Source organism: Kogia breviceps, chromosome 4, assembly GCF_026419965.1.
Source record: "Kogia breviceps isolate mKogBre1 chromosome 4, mKogBre1 haplotype 1, whole genome shotgun sequence".
Taxonomy (NCBI): domain Eukaryota; kingdom Metazoa; phylum Chordata; class Mammalia; order Artiodactyla; family Physeteridae; genus Kogia; species Kogia breviceps.
The window spans coordinates 28186608-28204772 of NC_081313.1; the positions used below are offsets into that span (position 1 = coordinate 28186608).

General features: G+C 42.7%; 1 protein-coding gene across 1 annotated transcript in view; it reads left to right on the forward strand.

Annotated features, from left to right (window-relative positions):
* TTC23L (tetratricopeptide repeat domain 23 like) overlaps nucleotides 1-18165 on the forward strand; it is a 33240-nt gene that overhangs the window by 6860 nt on the left and 8215 nt on the right. The window contains 4 exon segments of the mRNA XM_067030866.1: nucleotides 1962-2087; nucleotides 9817-9973; nucleotides 11346-11400; nucleotides 11402-11472. Of these exon segments, the coding sequence (XP_066886967.1) occupies nucleotides 1962-2087; nucleotides 9817-9973; nucleotides 11346-11400; nucleotides 11402-11472 (409 nt within the window).

Consider the following 18165-nt stretch of genomic DNA (forward strand, 5'->3'; position numbering starts at 1 on the left):
TCATTGCAGTGGCTTCTCTTGTTGTGGAGCACGGGCTCTAGGCACATGGGCTCCAGTACTTGTGGCACGCAGGCTCAGTAGCTGTGGCTCACGGGCCAAGTCGCCCCGCGGCATGTGGGATCTTCCCGGACCAGGGCTCGAACCCGTGTCCCCTGCATTGGCGGGCAGATTCTTAACCATTGCGCCACCAGGGAAGCCCCAGGAATAAACTGTTCGTGAGGGACTTATTTTCTATTTGGGGAGACAGGTCGTAGACAAACAAAATAATAGTTACTGCAATATCAGAGAGAGGTAAATGCCATGAAGAAAAAAATCAAATAGGTGATGGGATAGTAAGTGATAGGCTGAGAGTCTGTTTTAGATAAGGTGGCCAAGGAAGGCCTCTCTGAGGTGAACGCTATGAAAATGACAGAAGAGGGTAACGATGTGTGAGAGTGTCCCAAGCTGGGGGAACAACAGGTGTACAAGCCCCAAGTTAGAAATTAGTTTGCTATGTTCAGGAACATCAGATTTGTTTAAAAATCCGGATACGTTTATTATAATAATAATAATAAGAAGAAGAATGATAAATAACTAGCTATTTGGTCACCATTGGAGGATGCTAGTGAATGAACTCATTATTTGGAAAGCTGGTAAATAAAGAGAATGATTAAATCATGTATCCTGTCCTTCTGATATGAACTGTAACTAAGAAGGAGATGAGAGGAGATTTCTTTTTATAAAGTTATTCCACCTAACATATGGAGAGGGAATGATATTAGGATATCAGCGTTTCATAATCTTTTATAGATTAATTTATGTCATTGTGCTTTTATCAGAAAGAGACAACCCAAGGTTAGGTGTCTTCTGATGGTAGAACATATGAAGTAGTTTTGCTTAAAAAAAAAAAAAGCTAGGGCTTCCCTGGTGGCGCAGCGGTTGAGAATCCGCCTGCCGATGCAGGAGACACGGGTTCGTGCCCTGGTCCGGGAAGATCCCACATGCCGCGGAGCAACTAAGCCCGTGAGCCATGTTCGCTGAGCCTGCGCGTCCGGAGCCTGTGCTCCGCAACGGGAGAGGCCACAACAGTGAGAGGCCCGCATACCGAAAAAAAAAAAAAAAAAAAGCTAAAGGTAACCAAACTTCTAAATCAACCACCACTATAAAGGCAGAATGGAGACTGGAAGGACATGTTGAGTGACACCATAAAGATTCAACCGAATTTCCATTTTTGGGAAACACTATAAACCAAATAACTCAGTTTCTTCAATAAATAATTTGCAATGAAAAGAATTAGAAATGGAGGTGGAACCCATTGATGAAAAGAGACTCAGGAGACTGATCTCAGTGTATGGACAATTAAACTGTAAAAGAAATATTAGATTTATGAGGTAATTATTAGGTTTAAGAGACTAGGTATTTGATAGTAAGGAATCATTACTAATATTTTGGTGAGATAATGATTTTGTGGTTATATTTCTAAGTCTGTATCTTTTGGAGATACTTATGAAATATGAAATGATTTAATACCTTTGATTTGCTTCAAAATCATAGAGGGAGAGGGTGGATGCATGAGGAGCACAGATATGAAAGCAGGTTGACTGTGAGTGATGAAGCTGACTCATTTTCCATGCTGTTTTTGTAAGCTTTTCACAATAAGAGGGTAAAAGAAGTCACTCTGGCTATGATGTAGAAAGTAGACTATGGTGGACAAGAGTGGAGGCAATTAGGAGGGGCTGTGGTCACCCAGGTCAAAAGTGAGGGTGGCTTGGACTAGGTACACATGGCAGAAATGAGAAGTGCGTAGCTTTAGAACTTAGGAATAGGGTGGAGCCAAGAGGGCTTGATGGATTGGCTGTGGGATGGGAAGGGGGGAGGAGAGAAAAAGTTGATAGTGGATGCAGTCCTGCAATCCAGTGATAAGATACAGGCTGGAGATTGTCCTCCTTTCCCAAAAGTGTAATGACGTGTTTGCTCTCTGCAGAATACCCAAGCAGATAAGGAGCTGATTGGCTGTGTCATCCTTTCTCGGATTATTTTTGGGCAAGAACCCCGGAAACGTGCACAGGCTTTGGCCACCCTGGCGTATGGCTACCTGACACCGAGAGGTACTCGATTTCCTCGGCTGGATCTGGGCGGCCAGCCACACTGAGCCCACACAGAACCACAGCCGGGGTGGGGTTGCCCAGGGGAGGGTCCATCCTGTCCCCAGCTCACACCTTGTCAAGAAGACGGGAAGTCCATGGATGAGGCGGGCAGTGTGACAGGGGTCGTAGGGGTGAAGGTGATAATGAGGGAAGGAAGGCAGAGGACAGAAGCCTGGAGGACAAGAGCGTTAGGGTGGGGCAGCGGAAGCGGAGCCAGCAAGGACGTAGAATCAGGAGGGGCCAAGTCATGGAAGCCAAGGGCGGAGAAGGGGTTTCAAAAGGAAGTGCAGTGTGGCTTCAGCAGGGTCACATGGCGGAGAAAGGTCAAATGAGGTGAAGGCTGAAGACAGACCCATGGATTTGTCAGTTGGCAAGTCATTGACACTTGGTTTGGCACCAACAAGTATACTCCTTGGGCCCTGGGAGAGCCCAGATTCAGGGAGACAACTTAGGTAACTATTTGTGAAATTCTGACTTGAGGTGATGGCAGCTTGAACCTGAGAGGAAAGTACCAGAAGCATTTGAGGGGGATGTTTGTCTGAACCGAGGGCAGGCAGACACGGCCTCCCTTTCTTCAGAGAGATCTCTATGGCAGGTCTGTGGAAGGAGGTTGGCCTTCGTCTTCTGAAATCAACCCTTTCTGTGAATAGCCACAGTAGACTTTGAGTTTTGCTTTTCCAGTTGGATTCCAAGCTAACTCAAGACAGGTAAACAGGTTATATTATAAAAGATGGTGGGAGCACCACCCTCTTTTCACTAATTCACAGTTCTTCCTGCCGCATGAATGGAGAACCACATTTGAGGAGTAGGTTGGAAGGGAAAAACTTTTCCTGTAAAGGAAGGTCTTTTTGTGTGTTTGTTTTTTCTAGGTGGGGAAAAAACAACTTCCTGATTAGCTGAAGTGCTCACATAATATAACAGAACTCAGTCTTGAGCCCAGACTTTCTGAGGCCTAGCCTAGACTTTTTCTAGAATAGGTTTTGATTATGACCATACCTTGAGAATAGCCTAGGGTCTCTTATTTCAGGTATAGGCCTTACCCAGTTTCTTCACTTTAACTTTTTTTGAAGTCTGTGTTTCTTCAAATAAAACAACGAAAGCTTTGAAAAATCACAGACCTTCAAGAGGGATGAAGTGCTTGCTGAATTCCACTTATTTTGTTGTCATTAATCCTGCAACTGCTGTAAAATGGGCAGAATTTATGAGCTAGGCTCCCATGTAGGCGGGACGTATGCATCTATGTGTGCTCACGCCTCGCTGCACATGTGCCTGCTTTATGGCCAGCAGACCTGCCTGCCTCATTTCCCTGGGAGCCTTTTCCAGCACTGGGGGAAGGGCGTCAAGCCAGAAGGCCGATTTCTCTTGATACGTGGTCTTCCAGTAAGTATTTAATGAGACACTTGTATATGTGAAATTCCTTGAAGAGGGCTCTGGGAACTATAAGGGACAGAAGGCACAGTCGTTGCCTTCAGAGAACTTACAACCTCGTGTGGAAGGTGAGCTGCCACGGACAACTACGATAGAAGGCACCAGAAGACCACGCGACTGGTTTAAATACAGGGCTTTGGGGGCGCTGGGAGAAATCATTTCTGACTGAAGGTAGTAAGTGATAGATTCAGGAAGAGGTGCCATTCAAGAAGGCCCTTTAAAAATGAGTAGGGTTGGGTAGGCAGAGGAAGGGGTGGGCATTTCTGATGAAGAACAAGGCCTGGCAGACGCACGGAGGTGGGAAAGTGCAGCGTGTGTTTAGAAAGTAACCAGCAGCGCTGGCTGGATACGGTGAGGACCACCCCGATGAACCTGGAAGGGAGGGCACTTTGGGCAGGCTGAGGAATCAGTCATTTATTTGCTAGACAAGGGGGACTATTAGAGATTTTCCAGCAGGGGGATGAATAAATCAAAGTGTGCTTTTGGAAAGGTCAGTCTGGCAGTGATAGCCAGAATGGAAGCTATCTCATCTAGCTGTTTACGTCTAGGTGTAAAACCAGGCTGGTGACAGGGGGCACGAGTGAGAAGGTAAGGATTTAAGAGTCTACGAAGGACAGATGCCTTTACCTTTTAAGCCAGAAATCCCACTTTTGGGACTCTTTCCTGAATACACACTTAAAAGGATGGTATTGTTCTTTGCAGCATTGTTTATGATAGTAGAAGATTGGAAACAACCAAGTATACTCACCTCTGAAGGACTAATACACACTACGTGGTATCGACAGCCTTAGAAAGTGCGTGAGGAAGCTTATCTACCACTAGGGAAAGATCTCCTGGATCCATCTTCAGGCAACAGAGAGCGCACAATGCAGGACCGTGTTCGTAACATATCTCTTTTCAGCTAAGAAGGAGGGGAGAGAAATGAGAATATGTGCTTATATTCACATCAAGAAACACTGAAGGAAACACAGGAAAGAAACAAAAGTTACCAGAGGCTGTCTGTGAAAGGGGATAGAATTCGAAGTGAGACCTCTCAACATTTACCTTTTCATATAATTTTAACTTTTGAACCATGGGAATGTATTACCTATTCAAAAATGATAGTTAAAAAAAGGCTGTGAAGGAAGAATTGGCAGGACATGGCATTGGATTTGGGGTTGAGGAAAAGTGAGGCCCCAAGATGACCATGAAGTTTCAGGTCCCTCAAGGTGCCGTCATCAGAGGTAAACCAGTCAGGAAAGGAAGCGAAGTGGGAGAGGAATGGTGGGTCTGGTTTTTGATATGTTGATTTTGAATTTACAACAGAGAAATCCACAAGTATATTTTTACTAGGTACTGGAAAGTTGGGACCAGAACTTGGGAGGAGAGAAGGGGAATCATAAGCATGGAAGAATATTTGAGACCAGAACTAGGGAGGGGAAATGGAAAATTATAAGCATGAAGGCCAAGGTTGAAGTTATAGGAGTTGATAAAACTTCTGAGAGGAGAGAGAAGAAAAGGAAGAAATGGTAAGACAGACCCTTGGAGAATGGACTTGTTAATGGAAGGGAACGGAGGACCCTGGTAGAGTGAGCAAAGAGTCAATTAGAGAAGGTTTATCAAGGAGAACGGAGTTAGAGCAGTGCCTTGGGAGCCAAGAGGAGAAGCCAAGCAGCTAAGGTGTCTGATGCTGCCATGAGATGGGGATACACGAAACTGCGACTGCACTTACTCAGTAAGAGGCCCTTGGGGACCTCACGAGAACCATTTCTGCAGAAGCCAGATCCCAGGGATGAGGGGAAGGCATGGGCCGGTAGCCTAGGCTATGTATGCTATGTCCTGCATAGTGAAAGGGATGAGGGGAAATCGGAGGGTAGCTAGGGAAGGCAGAAAAGTCATTTGAAGCTAATTTTATAAGAGGAGGAGACCTGGGAACATTTTAGGCAGTGATGAGGGAGCCAGATAGAGAGTTGGAAGGTTTTAAAAAATGGAGCAATCGATGCAGCGGGGTTCAGGAGTCAATAACAGAAAAACGTGAGGCCTTTGTGAAGCAGAGTGTGTAAAAGGCTGATGGTTGGTGAAACAGGGTAAGGGACACTAGAAGTGGAACTCTGTCACCAGCTGACCTGGCAAGAACCCTCTAGGGCTTTAGTGGTTGAGAAAAGGGCAGGTGGAGGTGGCTGGTCACCTTGTGACCACTGTTTCCATGTGTTCAGGAAGGAGAAGACAGTAACATGGGCAAGCAGTTTCCTGATGTTTTGCCCATTATTAATGAAGCAATGAATTAATTTGTTAGCCTGGTATTACTGGGAACCTTCCAGGTATCTGGGTCTCTGAGTGTTGCAAAAATCTCGAAAAAAGAAGCATAAGTCATGAACCCTAGCTTCTCTGTCTAATTTGTAAAAAAGCTGGTACAGGAACAACAGGGAATGATAAAAAGCAGTTGATCTGACCTGCAGGAAGCCTGGTACCTATCTGAAGTGAGTGTGCATTTGAGAAGGCGGCCTTTTATAGAGATTCTGTAAGCAGCTTTATGAAGAATGTCCAGAGTACATAAGGACAAGCAATAAATTGCTTAAGTGGACTGGACCCTGGTAGCAATGATGATGATAACGGCTAATGTTTATTTAAAGTCATTTTATTCCTGTGTGCCAGCCACTATTTAATCCTTTTTCATAAATTAATTAAATTAATCCTTATAACAAGCATACAGGTGGGAGGTATTTTCATTGCCATCTTATAGGTGAATAAACTGAAGTACAGATAGATTAAGTAACTCATTCAAGTAGTAAGTGGCTGAGCCAGCTTCTGTACCTGGAAGCCTGGTCCTAAGACCCTGCTGTCTTAATCACTGTACCATGAGAACTTCTTAAATATAGATGATGGTCAAAGGTGACAGCAGCAGCCTCCAAAGACTGAGTAGCTCCGAGAAGATTCTCTGTAGCCTGAGTCAGAGTAACAGAAGTCAGTGGTGGAATCTTACCCCAAACTAAAGCAAAATGATCGATACATTTGGTGGACAATCTCTGGACCACTTTTCCAGTTCATTAATATGCCCTTGTGATTTCTGAATCTGAGGCTCCAGAAGCAGGTCTTGCTGCCACCCTGATTTTTACTTCTGTAGTTGCTGCAGGGAGAAGGCCGGTGTCCCTGGCTGGGGAGGGCAAGTAAAGGAAAATGACGTGGTCTTGGAACAGACATCGGATTCAGGGAAGTGGAACTTGGAGTTAGGGAGCAAGGTCACCGATCTGTGAGCATCCTCTAGAGAGAGAGGAAATGAGTCTTACACAGACACATATATGCAGAGTATTATTTTTACATAAAAGAGGGTGTTCTTGCAATTAGTATAAAGCAAATTCATTTCAAAATATTAGATTCTGACTCATCATACTTTGTCATCCTGAATTTTCTCATGTAGGAAATGCTATAAAAATATTATCACAGATTTTTTTTTTTTAATGAAAAAGGAGCTTTTTCATACTTGAAAACTTTAGAAAACATTTGTCTAGAGCAGTGGTCTCTAAACTCTTGAGAATTAGCTCTCTTTTCACAAAAAATGTTTTGAGCACTGTCCATAAATAGTATTTATTATAAACTATGCACAATAGTATTAAATATTCTGTAATATTATATTCATAAAAATAGAAAACAAAAAGGATTGTTTTTAAAAGCAGAGAAATTTTTATTTTTTTCCCCGCACCCTTATGGCATCTTGCATACCCATAGGGGTACACACACCCCACTTTGGAGACCAGAGTGGATTCTGGGAAGAGTAAAGGAGTCATTTTTTTTCTTTAGGGCTGACTTTAAAGTTGAGTGAGCTGTTTTAAATCAAGATCCTAGTTCAGTTTACTTAAGTACCATTGATTACCAGCTCAGCTGTTTCATCAGAAGGACCAATGCAGGGCATAGTGAAGGGGAGACAGGGAACTATATAATTAATTAGCTGCTGAGTTTAGAGGAAAAGAGTTCCTCTCGGGGCTTTCACAGCCAGTACTGGGCCCCTAGGGCTGGGGTGTGGAGCTGAGGGGGCAGCCTTGCAAAGCCTCAGAACAACTTTAGGATTTGTTTTCTGTTTAGAAGCCCAGAAGCAATGTTGTGCTGATTTGGGGGTGGTTTTCAATAGCTCATCCAGTTTCACTTTTCTCCTTCCTATAGACCCAGGGAAGCATCTCAATGTGGTTCCTGCACTCTTTATTGACACACTCCCAAGGGCCCAGATGGTTGTGGAAAGTAACCCATTTGATAAAAAGACTCTCGGTTTCCTACTTTGGTGTTCTGGTCTGATTCCTTGGCAGAAGTTTCTGTTGCTGCTGCCTTCTCAAGACCTATGAAGACTCCCTATTACCTAGCAGATCAAGTCCAGCTTCCTCAACTTGGCACCCAAGACTCCATTTTCTCCATCCAATTCATATGTTATGTGTCTTTCAACTTAAACCTCCCTTCAGGCAGACTGGTCTTCTTACAGCCTTCCCTAATACTTCAGCCCCCCCCCAACCCCACCCCACCAGTGCACGTGTGCACGAGTGTGCTTCCATGCACGCACACGCGCACACACACACACACACACACACACACACACACGCTTATTCTGTCTTTATGGCTTCAGGCTGTTTACTCCAAGTGGAAACCCGTTCTCGTTCTTCTCCATCAGTCAAACCCTACCTACTCTTCAGAAAGGAGATGAGTCCCACTTCCTGTATAAAGACTTTGCTAGCTCACTGTTTCTCCAAGTGTGGTCCTCAGACAGCCTACATCAGTATCACCTAAGATAGTTGTTATAAATCTGAATCCTTGGTTCTCGCCTTAGAACTTGTGAACCGTAACTGCGGGAGGCCCGGGAATCTGCATTTTAACAGGGTGCTTATGATGCTCCATGCAATTTGAGGACCACTGTCACCTGGTAACTTGAGATACAGCCCTCTCTTTCCCCACAGAGTCCAGTTTTCTTTTCAGTTGAGACCTACAGAACAGGCATCTCCGAGTGTTCTACAAAGACTTCTCGGCTTCTGGGTCAGTTTTAGGGCTCCTCCAGAGAAACTGTGTGCCCATTGCTGCAATTCACTAAGGACCTGCACATCTGGAACAGATGAGAGCTGCAGGCATCAAATGCAAGTCCTTTCAAATTACCTCTGTTGCCACTGACTGCACCCATACTGTGAAAGCGGGCTCCAAGGGCCAAAGGGAGAGCAAACTGAGGGCTGAGGTGTGAGAGAAGCGTCAGAGGCACAGTGGGCCTCCCCACAGTGGCAGGGGTGAGTATGTTTCTCGAACCCGGGGGCTGCTGAGAGGAGAGCTGAAGCAGCCACGGCAGTCCCTGGTAGGGTGGAGGAGAAGCCCTATGTGTTCTCTGCTGCCTTCTCTCTTTTCTCCAGTCTCCCTTTGCCATAAGGGATCACTAGACATGAGCTAGGCTAGAAGATGAGGAAATAGTTCTGTAAACTGAATACTCCCAAGTCTCCCTCTGTCAACTAGACTAATAGTTCAAGTAAGTGCCAGGAATACCAGCCTTTAGTTAAAAAATGAGGGGAAACATGCCCCATGTTCTGTCTAGCAGAGGTTTAGTATCCCCTTTGTCGTCTTTGTCTAGAGAGGGGCCTCAGTGCATTTAGAAACTAGGTCTTTTGTGTGTGTGTGTGCGTGTGTGTGCGTGACCAGTTAGATCACCAGCTTCATCTTGGATTGAAAAAAATCCCCAGATGGAAGTAATTGTATTCATAAGCCCTTTGACTTTATAGAATGCCTTTTCCAGGAAGCTCGAATGAAGCATAGCACTCTGTGGCATAACCTAGTTCATTCCTGGACTATCTCCATGTGTTTGGTAAAAGGGCAGCTTCTATTCTTTTGTTATCATTTTACATTGGAGGATGGAGAAGCTTTGTGGATTGAAAAGGTCACATGGCATTAGCAGTGGATTGGGAATGGGATACTCAGCTTCCACTCCCGACTCCATCAGTGATTTCCATACTGAGTCCATAGACGAATGCCAGGATGGCTGCATAAGAAGCATTTGTGGAGTTAATTCAAAATATAGAGTCCTGGACACTATTCCTCTAGAGATTCCAACCCGATATGTCTGGGGTGAGGGGAAGGATGGGGGGAGCCAGGAACCTATATTCTTTACAAGCATTCCAGATAATTCTAATGCACTGACAATTTGGGGAACCAATACTAAAGACCAAATTACAACCACACTGCCCTCCTTCACCCTCCCAGGAATGTCTTTGACTGAAAAACCTTTTTAATGTTTCTCATCTTGCCATCTACCCTCACGCTTCCCCAGGCCTCCCAGCTCAGGCCAAGAAACATTCTGAGTCTGCCAAGAACACACTGCTGACCTGGAAGGGAAACATGACCTCAGACAAGGAGAAAAAGGAAATCCTGGAAACTCTGGTCATGCTCTACTACACTCTGGGGGTGGCCTGGCTCCTACATAACCGATATCCTTCCCTTCCCAGCAGGGTCTGGAGATCAGGGCCAGGGGCCACGCATGCCTCATGGGTCGTCTCACACAGGGTGAGAGGTGAAACCAAGGCCTCATAGCTCCACTCTGACATCCAGGTCTTCCACAAGCCTCTGCTGTCCATCTAGAAAGTATGACTGTTCCTCCTGTGTCTATTCATATGAGCTCTGAGTTAAGCCGTGGGAGGGTTCTCACTGGGGACACAGCCCCTGGCCAGCTGAAAGTTTTTGGAGCCCGTCCTCCTCCTCATACAGCACTCAGGACAATGTTAGCAGTGAGGACGCAGGTGATAGCGGTGGTGGCCATGTAGGAAGATGGAAAATGAATGGCAATGTAAAGTGCTGTCTGTCAGAGTAGGCTGCACATTGTTATTCCCTGGTGGAGCTTTCAGAATTATTGCTATTTGGGTCCCACCCCAGAGAGTTTGATTTAGTGAGTCTGGGGTGCATCTGTTCACTGAGATTTTTAAAAGCCCCAGGTGATTGTAACATACAGCCAAAAACCTCTGATTTAATGTACACATGATCATTTGAGTTTTTCTGAAACCCCGTTGAGAACACTGCCCATGAAACCAGAGGCCACGCAAAATAGACAAAAGAAATAGTTCTCCATATATCCAGAGGGGAACCGTTATATATGCCTCTCCTCAGAAAGCTTGTGATTTTGACAGCTCCTTTTGGTACCATCTCCACTTGAAAACTGTTCAGGGTCTTTCATGATCATGAATAATCATAAGCCCTCTGTGAGCCCACGTGTCCCCAGTCTCCCCTCTCTACACATCCCCCTCTCTCCTTTTTCGGTCCTGATGCTCAACTTGCAAAATCTGATATGTTTCCTCCCTCTCTTATAGCCCTTAGTAGAGGGCTATTGAAAATGTGGGATAGAAGGATATTTGGGAATTAAGGGGATTTTCTTTCCTGCTATTTGCCTCTCGCCAAAAACCTGCTTTGCTTGGACTTTCTAAATGACCCAGCAAGTCCCTGTCAGCAGAATTAGTTCCTCTCTTTTACCATTCACAGAAACGCACTTGGGAAAAATGAATAATTGTTGTCACACAGTAGATGCCTCTAAGGAAATCCAGTGTAGTTTACGGTTTCCGTTCACTCCAAACGCACATCACCCGTCCTAGCCCTGGATTGCAGCAATACCACAGGACACCCCGGGCCCTGTTCCTTTTCTGAAGAATTCTCCCTTCTTGACAACATATATAGATGGAAAATAGAGAACATAGGGAAGGGTGCATTTTCAAACACTGCTTCGTTTTCCCAAGGGCCCCTTTTGTTTGCTTACCAACTGCTGCCCCTGGTCATTGGGGTGGTTTGTGTACCTGGCATTCTTGACTGTTTCACTGGCAGAGAGGCTTATTTCAACCTGCAGGAGTCAGAGAGAAACATGAAGGAGCTGAAAAAAATCATATAAGGGAGGTGCTTCTGGATTACAGGTCTCAGAGAAAGACCTAACAATTGCTTTGGGCAGGTAAGATCTGGGCTTAGACAAGCCTGGACTTTTATGGCTAAGGCCTGGAATTACATGATTGTCTTGTACTCTCTATATAAAGGGAGAAAATATTCAGAGCCAAAGACCCAGAGACTCAAATGATAGTAAAAGAGGCTCATATTTGCCAAACGCATATACCATGGTCTAAGCTTTGTGTGCTCTGTCCCATTTAATCCTCACAGCCACCACTGAGGTAGTTGGTGCAATAATTATGTCATTAGAGAGAGGGCAAAGAAACTGAGCTGAGGTTGAACGAACTGTCCAAGGTGAAGCTTTTTAAAAATATATTTATATATTTATTTTTGGCTGCATTGGGTCTTCATTGCTGCGTGCGGGCTTTCTCTAGTTGCAGCGAGTGGGGGCTACACTTCATTGTGGACCATGGGCTCTAGGTGCGCGGGCTTCAGTAGTTGTAGCACATGGGCTCAGTAGTTGTGGTTCGTGGGCTCTAGAGCGCAGGCTCAGTAGTTGTGGCGCATGGGCTTAGTTACTCTGCGGCATGTGGGATCTTCCCGGGCCAAGGATCGAACCCGTGTCTCCTGCATTGGCAGGCAGATTCTTAACCACTGTGCCACCAGGGAAGCCCCAAGGTGATAAGCTTTAAGTGTTGGATCTGAACTTGATCTGAACTTACAGACTGTTAGCCCTTCCTTGTGCTGCCTCTCATACTTACTGTAAAATTACATTTTTTTTTCTGAATTGCCACCTACTTTTGTCATCAAGTATGACAATTTAAAAGATGAGGAAGGAACAGTTAATGAAGACAATTTATTGGAGGTCCATGAGTTATGCATAGCACGTGCATTTTAAGGGAAAGTTGTATTCCATATGGAAACAAAGTTCATGGAATTTGTTCAAGCCAGAATGAGACTTAACTGTTTCACAGTTGAGTTAGGGATCCTCAGAGAATCAGAATATTTAGATACAAGAGTGAGCCCATCAGATTATCAGAAGAAAAAAAGAATAATAAAAGGTTTACTATGCCCTAGAGTTTTCAAATATCTTCACATACTTAAAAGAAATCTGTTTCCAAAACTCTAAGCACTTGGCATGATAGGGTAGGTGATGGAATGGTAAGGAAATGACATGAGTCACGCCTGCCTCCTCTAAAAAGCCATGAATCTAGAAGTCAAATGGGAAATGGCAGGGAGATGTCTGAACGTCCAGAGTTAAATATTGAATTAAGTCCACAGGCCCATAATTTAGAGTCTAGTGAATGTCTACTGCTGTCACACGGGGCAGTGACTAAGGTTTTTGTGCTTATGTGAAAGATAGCCTTGTTCCTCTTTCAGAATAAACTTGAATGCATATTTCATTCATCCATTCCACTGTTGACCTGTTTTGTACATGCACTGTTCTAAGTGTTGGAATGTTTACTAAAGTATAACTACCTCCTAGACACTGTTCTAAGTGCTTTACATAATTTATTTCACTCAGTCTTATACCGCAAGCCTATGAGGTAGGTATTTTTCTTTTTAATTTACAGATAAGAAAATTAAGCCATGGAAAAATTAAGTAGCTCAGGGTGACAGAACTAATAATTAGGAGAGCCAGCACTGGGTCGTCTGAATCCCTAGCTTACCTTCTATGACACACTGAGTTATGTCTGATACCCACCAAATATCTAGTAAGGGCAAATCCTTTTTCCCAATTGAAGGGTGGGGAAAATGAGACCAGATTGTTCTGGCAGGTCAGACAACTTGGCTGATTATCTCCCTACAAGCTCTTGATGAAAGGCATTATCATTCTATAACTTCTGCTCTTATGGTCAAGGGACATAGTGGTCTGATAGATCCAAAAAAAATATGTGTGTGTGTGAAGAATTATCAGATAACATGCCTTATATATTCTTTTGACTGAAAATTCTAATCTTCAGAGGAGGGAGAAATCTTCCAGCTTAAAATAAATTGTAACTATTGCAGAGTGCCTTATATAAAATAATTTTATACACACACTTATATTTTTAATTCAACTTGGGAATACAAAGATGGGGGCATGGGGTGAGGGAGAAGAAATATGGATTGTGTATCTACTATATGTTAGACAATTTTACATATTATTTTTAATCTAATCTTCATAACAACCTTGTAATTTAGGTATTCTTAACCTTCTTTTATTTGGAAGGAAATAAAGACTCCTGGAGTTTGCCCATAAAGCTAATAACGGTGAGAAGCAGCTTTGAACTACTCATGTTCTTCTCTTTGTGTCTTGCTAACTCTAGAAAGATAAACCTTAATGAATGCTATTTTATTATCATTAAAAAATTATATTCCCCATTTTGTTTTGGAAATTTGAAAAAACAGACAAATATGAAGAAAATAAAAGTCAGTTGTAATGTCACCACCCAGACATAACATCTATGAACATTTCAGTTATCTCTCTTTCTATATATATATATTTAAATATAAATATTTGTGTATATACACACATATATAAACACACACACATATATACGTCAGGATTATATATATATATTTAACATCTTTATTGGAGTATAATTTCCTTACAATGGTGTTAGTTTCTGCTTGATAACAAAGTGAATCAGCTATACCTATACATATATCCCCATATCACCTCCCTCTTGCATCTCCCTCCCACCCTCCCTATCCTGCTCCTCTACGTGGTCACAAAGCACCGAGCTGATCTCCCTGTGCCATGTGGCTGCTTCCTACCAGCTATCCATTTTTACATTTGATAGTATATATATGTCCATGCCACTCTCTCACTTCGTCCTGGCTTAACCTTCCCCCTCCCCGTATTCTCAAGTCCATTCTCTATGTCTGCCTCTTTATTCCTGTCCCGCCCCTAGGTCCTCCAGAACAATTTTGTTTGTTTGTTTTAGATTCCATATGTATGTGTTAGCATACAGTATTTGTTTTTCCCTTTCTGACTTACTTCACTCTGTATGACAGACTCTAGGTCCATCCACCTCACTACAAATAACTCAATTTCATTTCTTTTTATGGCTGAGTAATATTCCATTGTATATATGTGCCACATCTTCTTTATCCCATCATCCAATGATGGACACTTAGGATGCTTCCATGTCCTGGCTATTGTAAATAGAGCTGCAATGAACACTGTGGTACATGACTCTCTTTTTTTTGAAATTTTGAATTTTATTTTATTTTTTTTGTACAGCAGGCTCTTATTAGTTATCCATTGTATACGTATTAGTGTATATATATGTCAATCCCAATCTCCCAATTCATCACACCACCACCACCACCCTACCACTTTCCCCCTTGGTGTCCATACGTTTGCTGTCTACATCTGTGTCTCAATTTCTGCCCTGCAAACCGGTTCATCTATACCATTGTTCTAGGTTCCACATATATGCGTTAATATACGATATTTGTTTTTCTCTTTCTGGCTAACTTCACTCTGTATGACAGTCTCTAGATCCATCCACGTTTCTATAAATGACCCAATTTCGTTCCTTTTTATGGCTGAGTAATATTCCATTGTATATATGTACCACACCTTCTTTATCCATTTGTCTGTTGATGGGCATTTAGGTTGCTTCCATGTCCTGGCTATTGTAAATAGTGCTGCAATGAACATTGGGGTGCATGTGTCTTTTTGAATTATGGTTTTCTCTGGGTATATGCCCAGTAGTGGGGTTGCTGGGTCATATGGTAATTCTATTTTTAGTTTCTTAAGGAACCTCCATACTGTTCTCCATAGTGGCTGTATCAATTTGTATTCCCACCAACAGTGCAAGAGGGTTCCCTTTTCTCCACACCCACTCCAGCATTTGTTGTTTGTAGATTTTCTGATGATGCCCATTCTGACCGGTGTGAGGTGATACCTCATTGTAAATTTGATTTGCATTTCTCTAATACTTATTGATGTCGAGCAGCTTTTCATGTGCTTCTTGGCCATCTGTATGTCTTCTTTGGAGAAGTGTCTATTTAGCTCTTCTGCCTATTTTTGGATTGGGTTGTTTGTTTTTTTTTAATATTGAGCTGCATGAACTGTTTATATATTTTGGATATTAATCCTCTGTCCATTGATACACTTGCAAATATTTTCTCCCATTCTGAGGCTTGTCTTTTCGTCTTGTTTGTAGTTTGCTTTGCTTTGCAAAAGCTTCGAAGTTTCATTAGGTCCCATTTGTTTATTTTGGTTTTTACTTCCATTACTCTAGGAGGTGGATCAAAAAAGATCTTGCTGTGATTTATGTCAAAGAGTGTTTTTCCTATGTTTTCCTCTAAGAGTTTTATAGTGACCGGTTTTACATTTAGGTCTCTAATCCATTTTGAGTTTATTTTTGTGTATGGTGTTAGGGAGTGTTCTAATTTCATTCTTTTACATGTAGCTGTCCAGTTTTTCCAGCACCACTTAATGAAGAGACTGTCTTTTCTCCATTGTATATCCTTGCCTCCTTTGTCATACATTAGTTGACCATAGGTGCGTGTGTTTATCTCTGGGCTTTCTATACTGTTCCATTGATCTATATTTCTGTTTTTGTGCCAGTACCATATTGTCTTGATTACTGTAACTTTGTAGTATAGTCTGAAGTCAGGGAGCCTGATTCCTCCAGCTCCATTTTTCTTTCTCACGATTGCTTTGGCTATTTTTTTTTTTTTTTTTTTTTTTTTTTTTTTTTTTTTTTTTTTTTTTTTGCGGTATGCGGGCCTCTCACTGTTGTGGCCTCTCCCGTTGCGGAGCACAGGCTCCGGACGCACAGGCTCAGCGGCCATGGCTCACGGGCTTAGTTGCTCCGCGGCATGTGGGATCTTCCCGGACCAGGGCACGAACCCGTGTCTCCTGCATCGGCAGGCGGATTCTCAACCACTGCGCCACCAGGGAAGCCCTGCTTTGGCTATTTGAGGTCTTTGGTGTTTCCATACAAATTGTGAATTTTTTTGTTCTATTCTGTGAAAAATGCCATTGACAGTTTGATAGGGATTGCATTGAATCTGGAGATTGCTTTGGGTAGTATAGACAGTTTCACAATGTTGATTCTTCCAATCCAAGAACATGGTATATCTCTCCATCTGTTTGTATCATCTTTAATTTCTTTCATCAGTGTCTAATAGTTTTCTGCATACAGGTCTTCTGTCTCTCTAGGTAGCTTTATTCCTAGGTATTTTATTCTTTTTGTTGCAACAGTAAATGGGAGTGTCTCCTTAATTTCTCTTTCAGATATCTCATCATTAGTATATAGGAATGAGAGATATTTCTGTGCATTAATTTTGTATCCTGCTACTTTACCAAATTCATTGATTAGCTCTAGTAGTTTTCTGGTAGCATCTTTAGGATTCTCTATGTATGGTATCATGTCATCTGAAAACATTGACACCTTTACTTCTTCTTTTCCAATTTGGATTCCTTTTATTTATCTTCTCTGATTGCTGTGGCTAAAACTTCCAAAACTATGTTGAATAATAGTGGTGTGAATGGACAGCCTTGTCTTGTTCCTGATCTTATAGGAAGTGGTTTCAGTTTTTCCACATAGAGAATGATGTTGGCTGTGAGTTTCTTATATATGGCTTTTATTATGTTGAGGTACATTCCCTCTATGCCTACTTTCTGGCGTGTTTTTATCATAAATGGGTGTTGAATTTTGTCGAAAGCTTTTTCTGCATCTAATGAGATGATCATATGATTTTTCTCCTTCAGTTTATTGATATGGTTTATCACATTGATTGATATATATATTGAAGAATCCTTGCATTCCTGGGATAAACCCCACTTGATCATGTTGTATGATCCTTTTAATGCACTGTTGGATTCAGTTTGCTAGTATTTTGTTGAGGATTTTTGCATCTATGTTCGTCAGTGATATTGGCCTATAATTTTCTTTCTTTGTGACATCGTTGTCTGGTTTTGGTATCAGGGTGATGGTGGCCTTGTAGAATGAGTTTGGGAGTGTTCCTCCCTCTGCTGTATTTTGGAAGAGTTTGCGAAGGATAGGTGTTAGCTTTTCTCTAAATGTTTGATAGAATTCTCCTGTGAAGCCATCTGGTCCTGGGCTTTTGTTTGTTGGAAGATTTTTTTTTTTTTTTTTTTTTTGCGGTATGCGGGCCTCTCACTGTTGTGGCCTCTCCCGTTGCGGAGCACAGGCTCCGGACGCGCAGGCCTAGCGGCCATGGCTCACGGGCTTAGTTGCTCCGCGGCATGTGGGATCTTCCCGGACCAGGGCACGAACCCGTGTCTCCTGCATCGGCAGGCGGATTCTCAACCACTGCGCCACCAGGGAAGCCCTGTTGGAAGATTTTTAATCACATTCTCAATTTCAGTGTTTGTGATTGGTCTGTTTATATTTTCTATTTCTTCCTGGTTCAGTCTTGGAAGGTTGTGCTTTTCTAAGAATTTCTCCATTTCTTCCAGGTTGTCCATTTAACTGGCATATAGTTGCTTGTAGTAATCTCTCATGATCCTTTGTATTTCTTCAGTGTCCATTGTTACTTCTCCTTTTTCATTTCTAATTCTATTGACTTGAGTCTTCTCCCTTTTTTCTTGATGAGTCTGGCTAATGGTTTTTCAATATTGTTTATCTTCTCAAAGAACCAACCTTTAGTTTTACTGATCTTTGCTATTGTTTCTTTCCTTCATTTCTTTTTCATTTATTTCTGATCTGATCTTTATGATTTCTTTCCTTCTGCTAACGTTGGGTTTTTTTTCCTCTTTCTTTCTATAACTGCCTTTAAGTGTAAGGTTAGG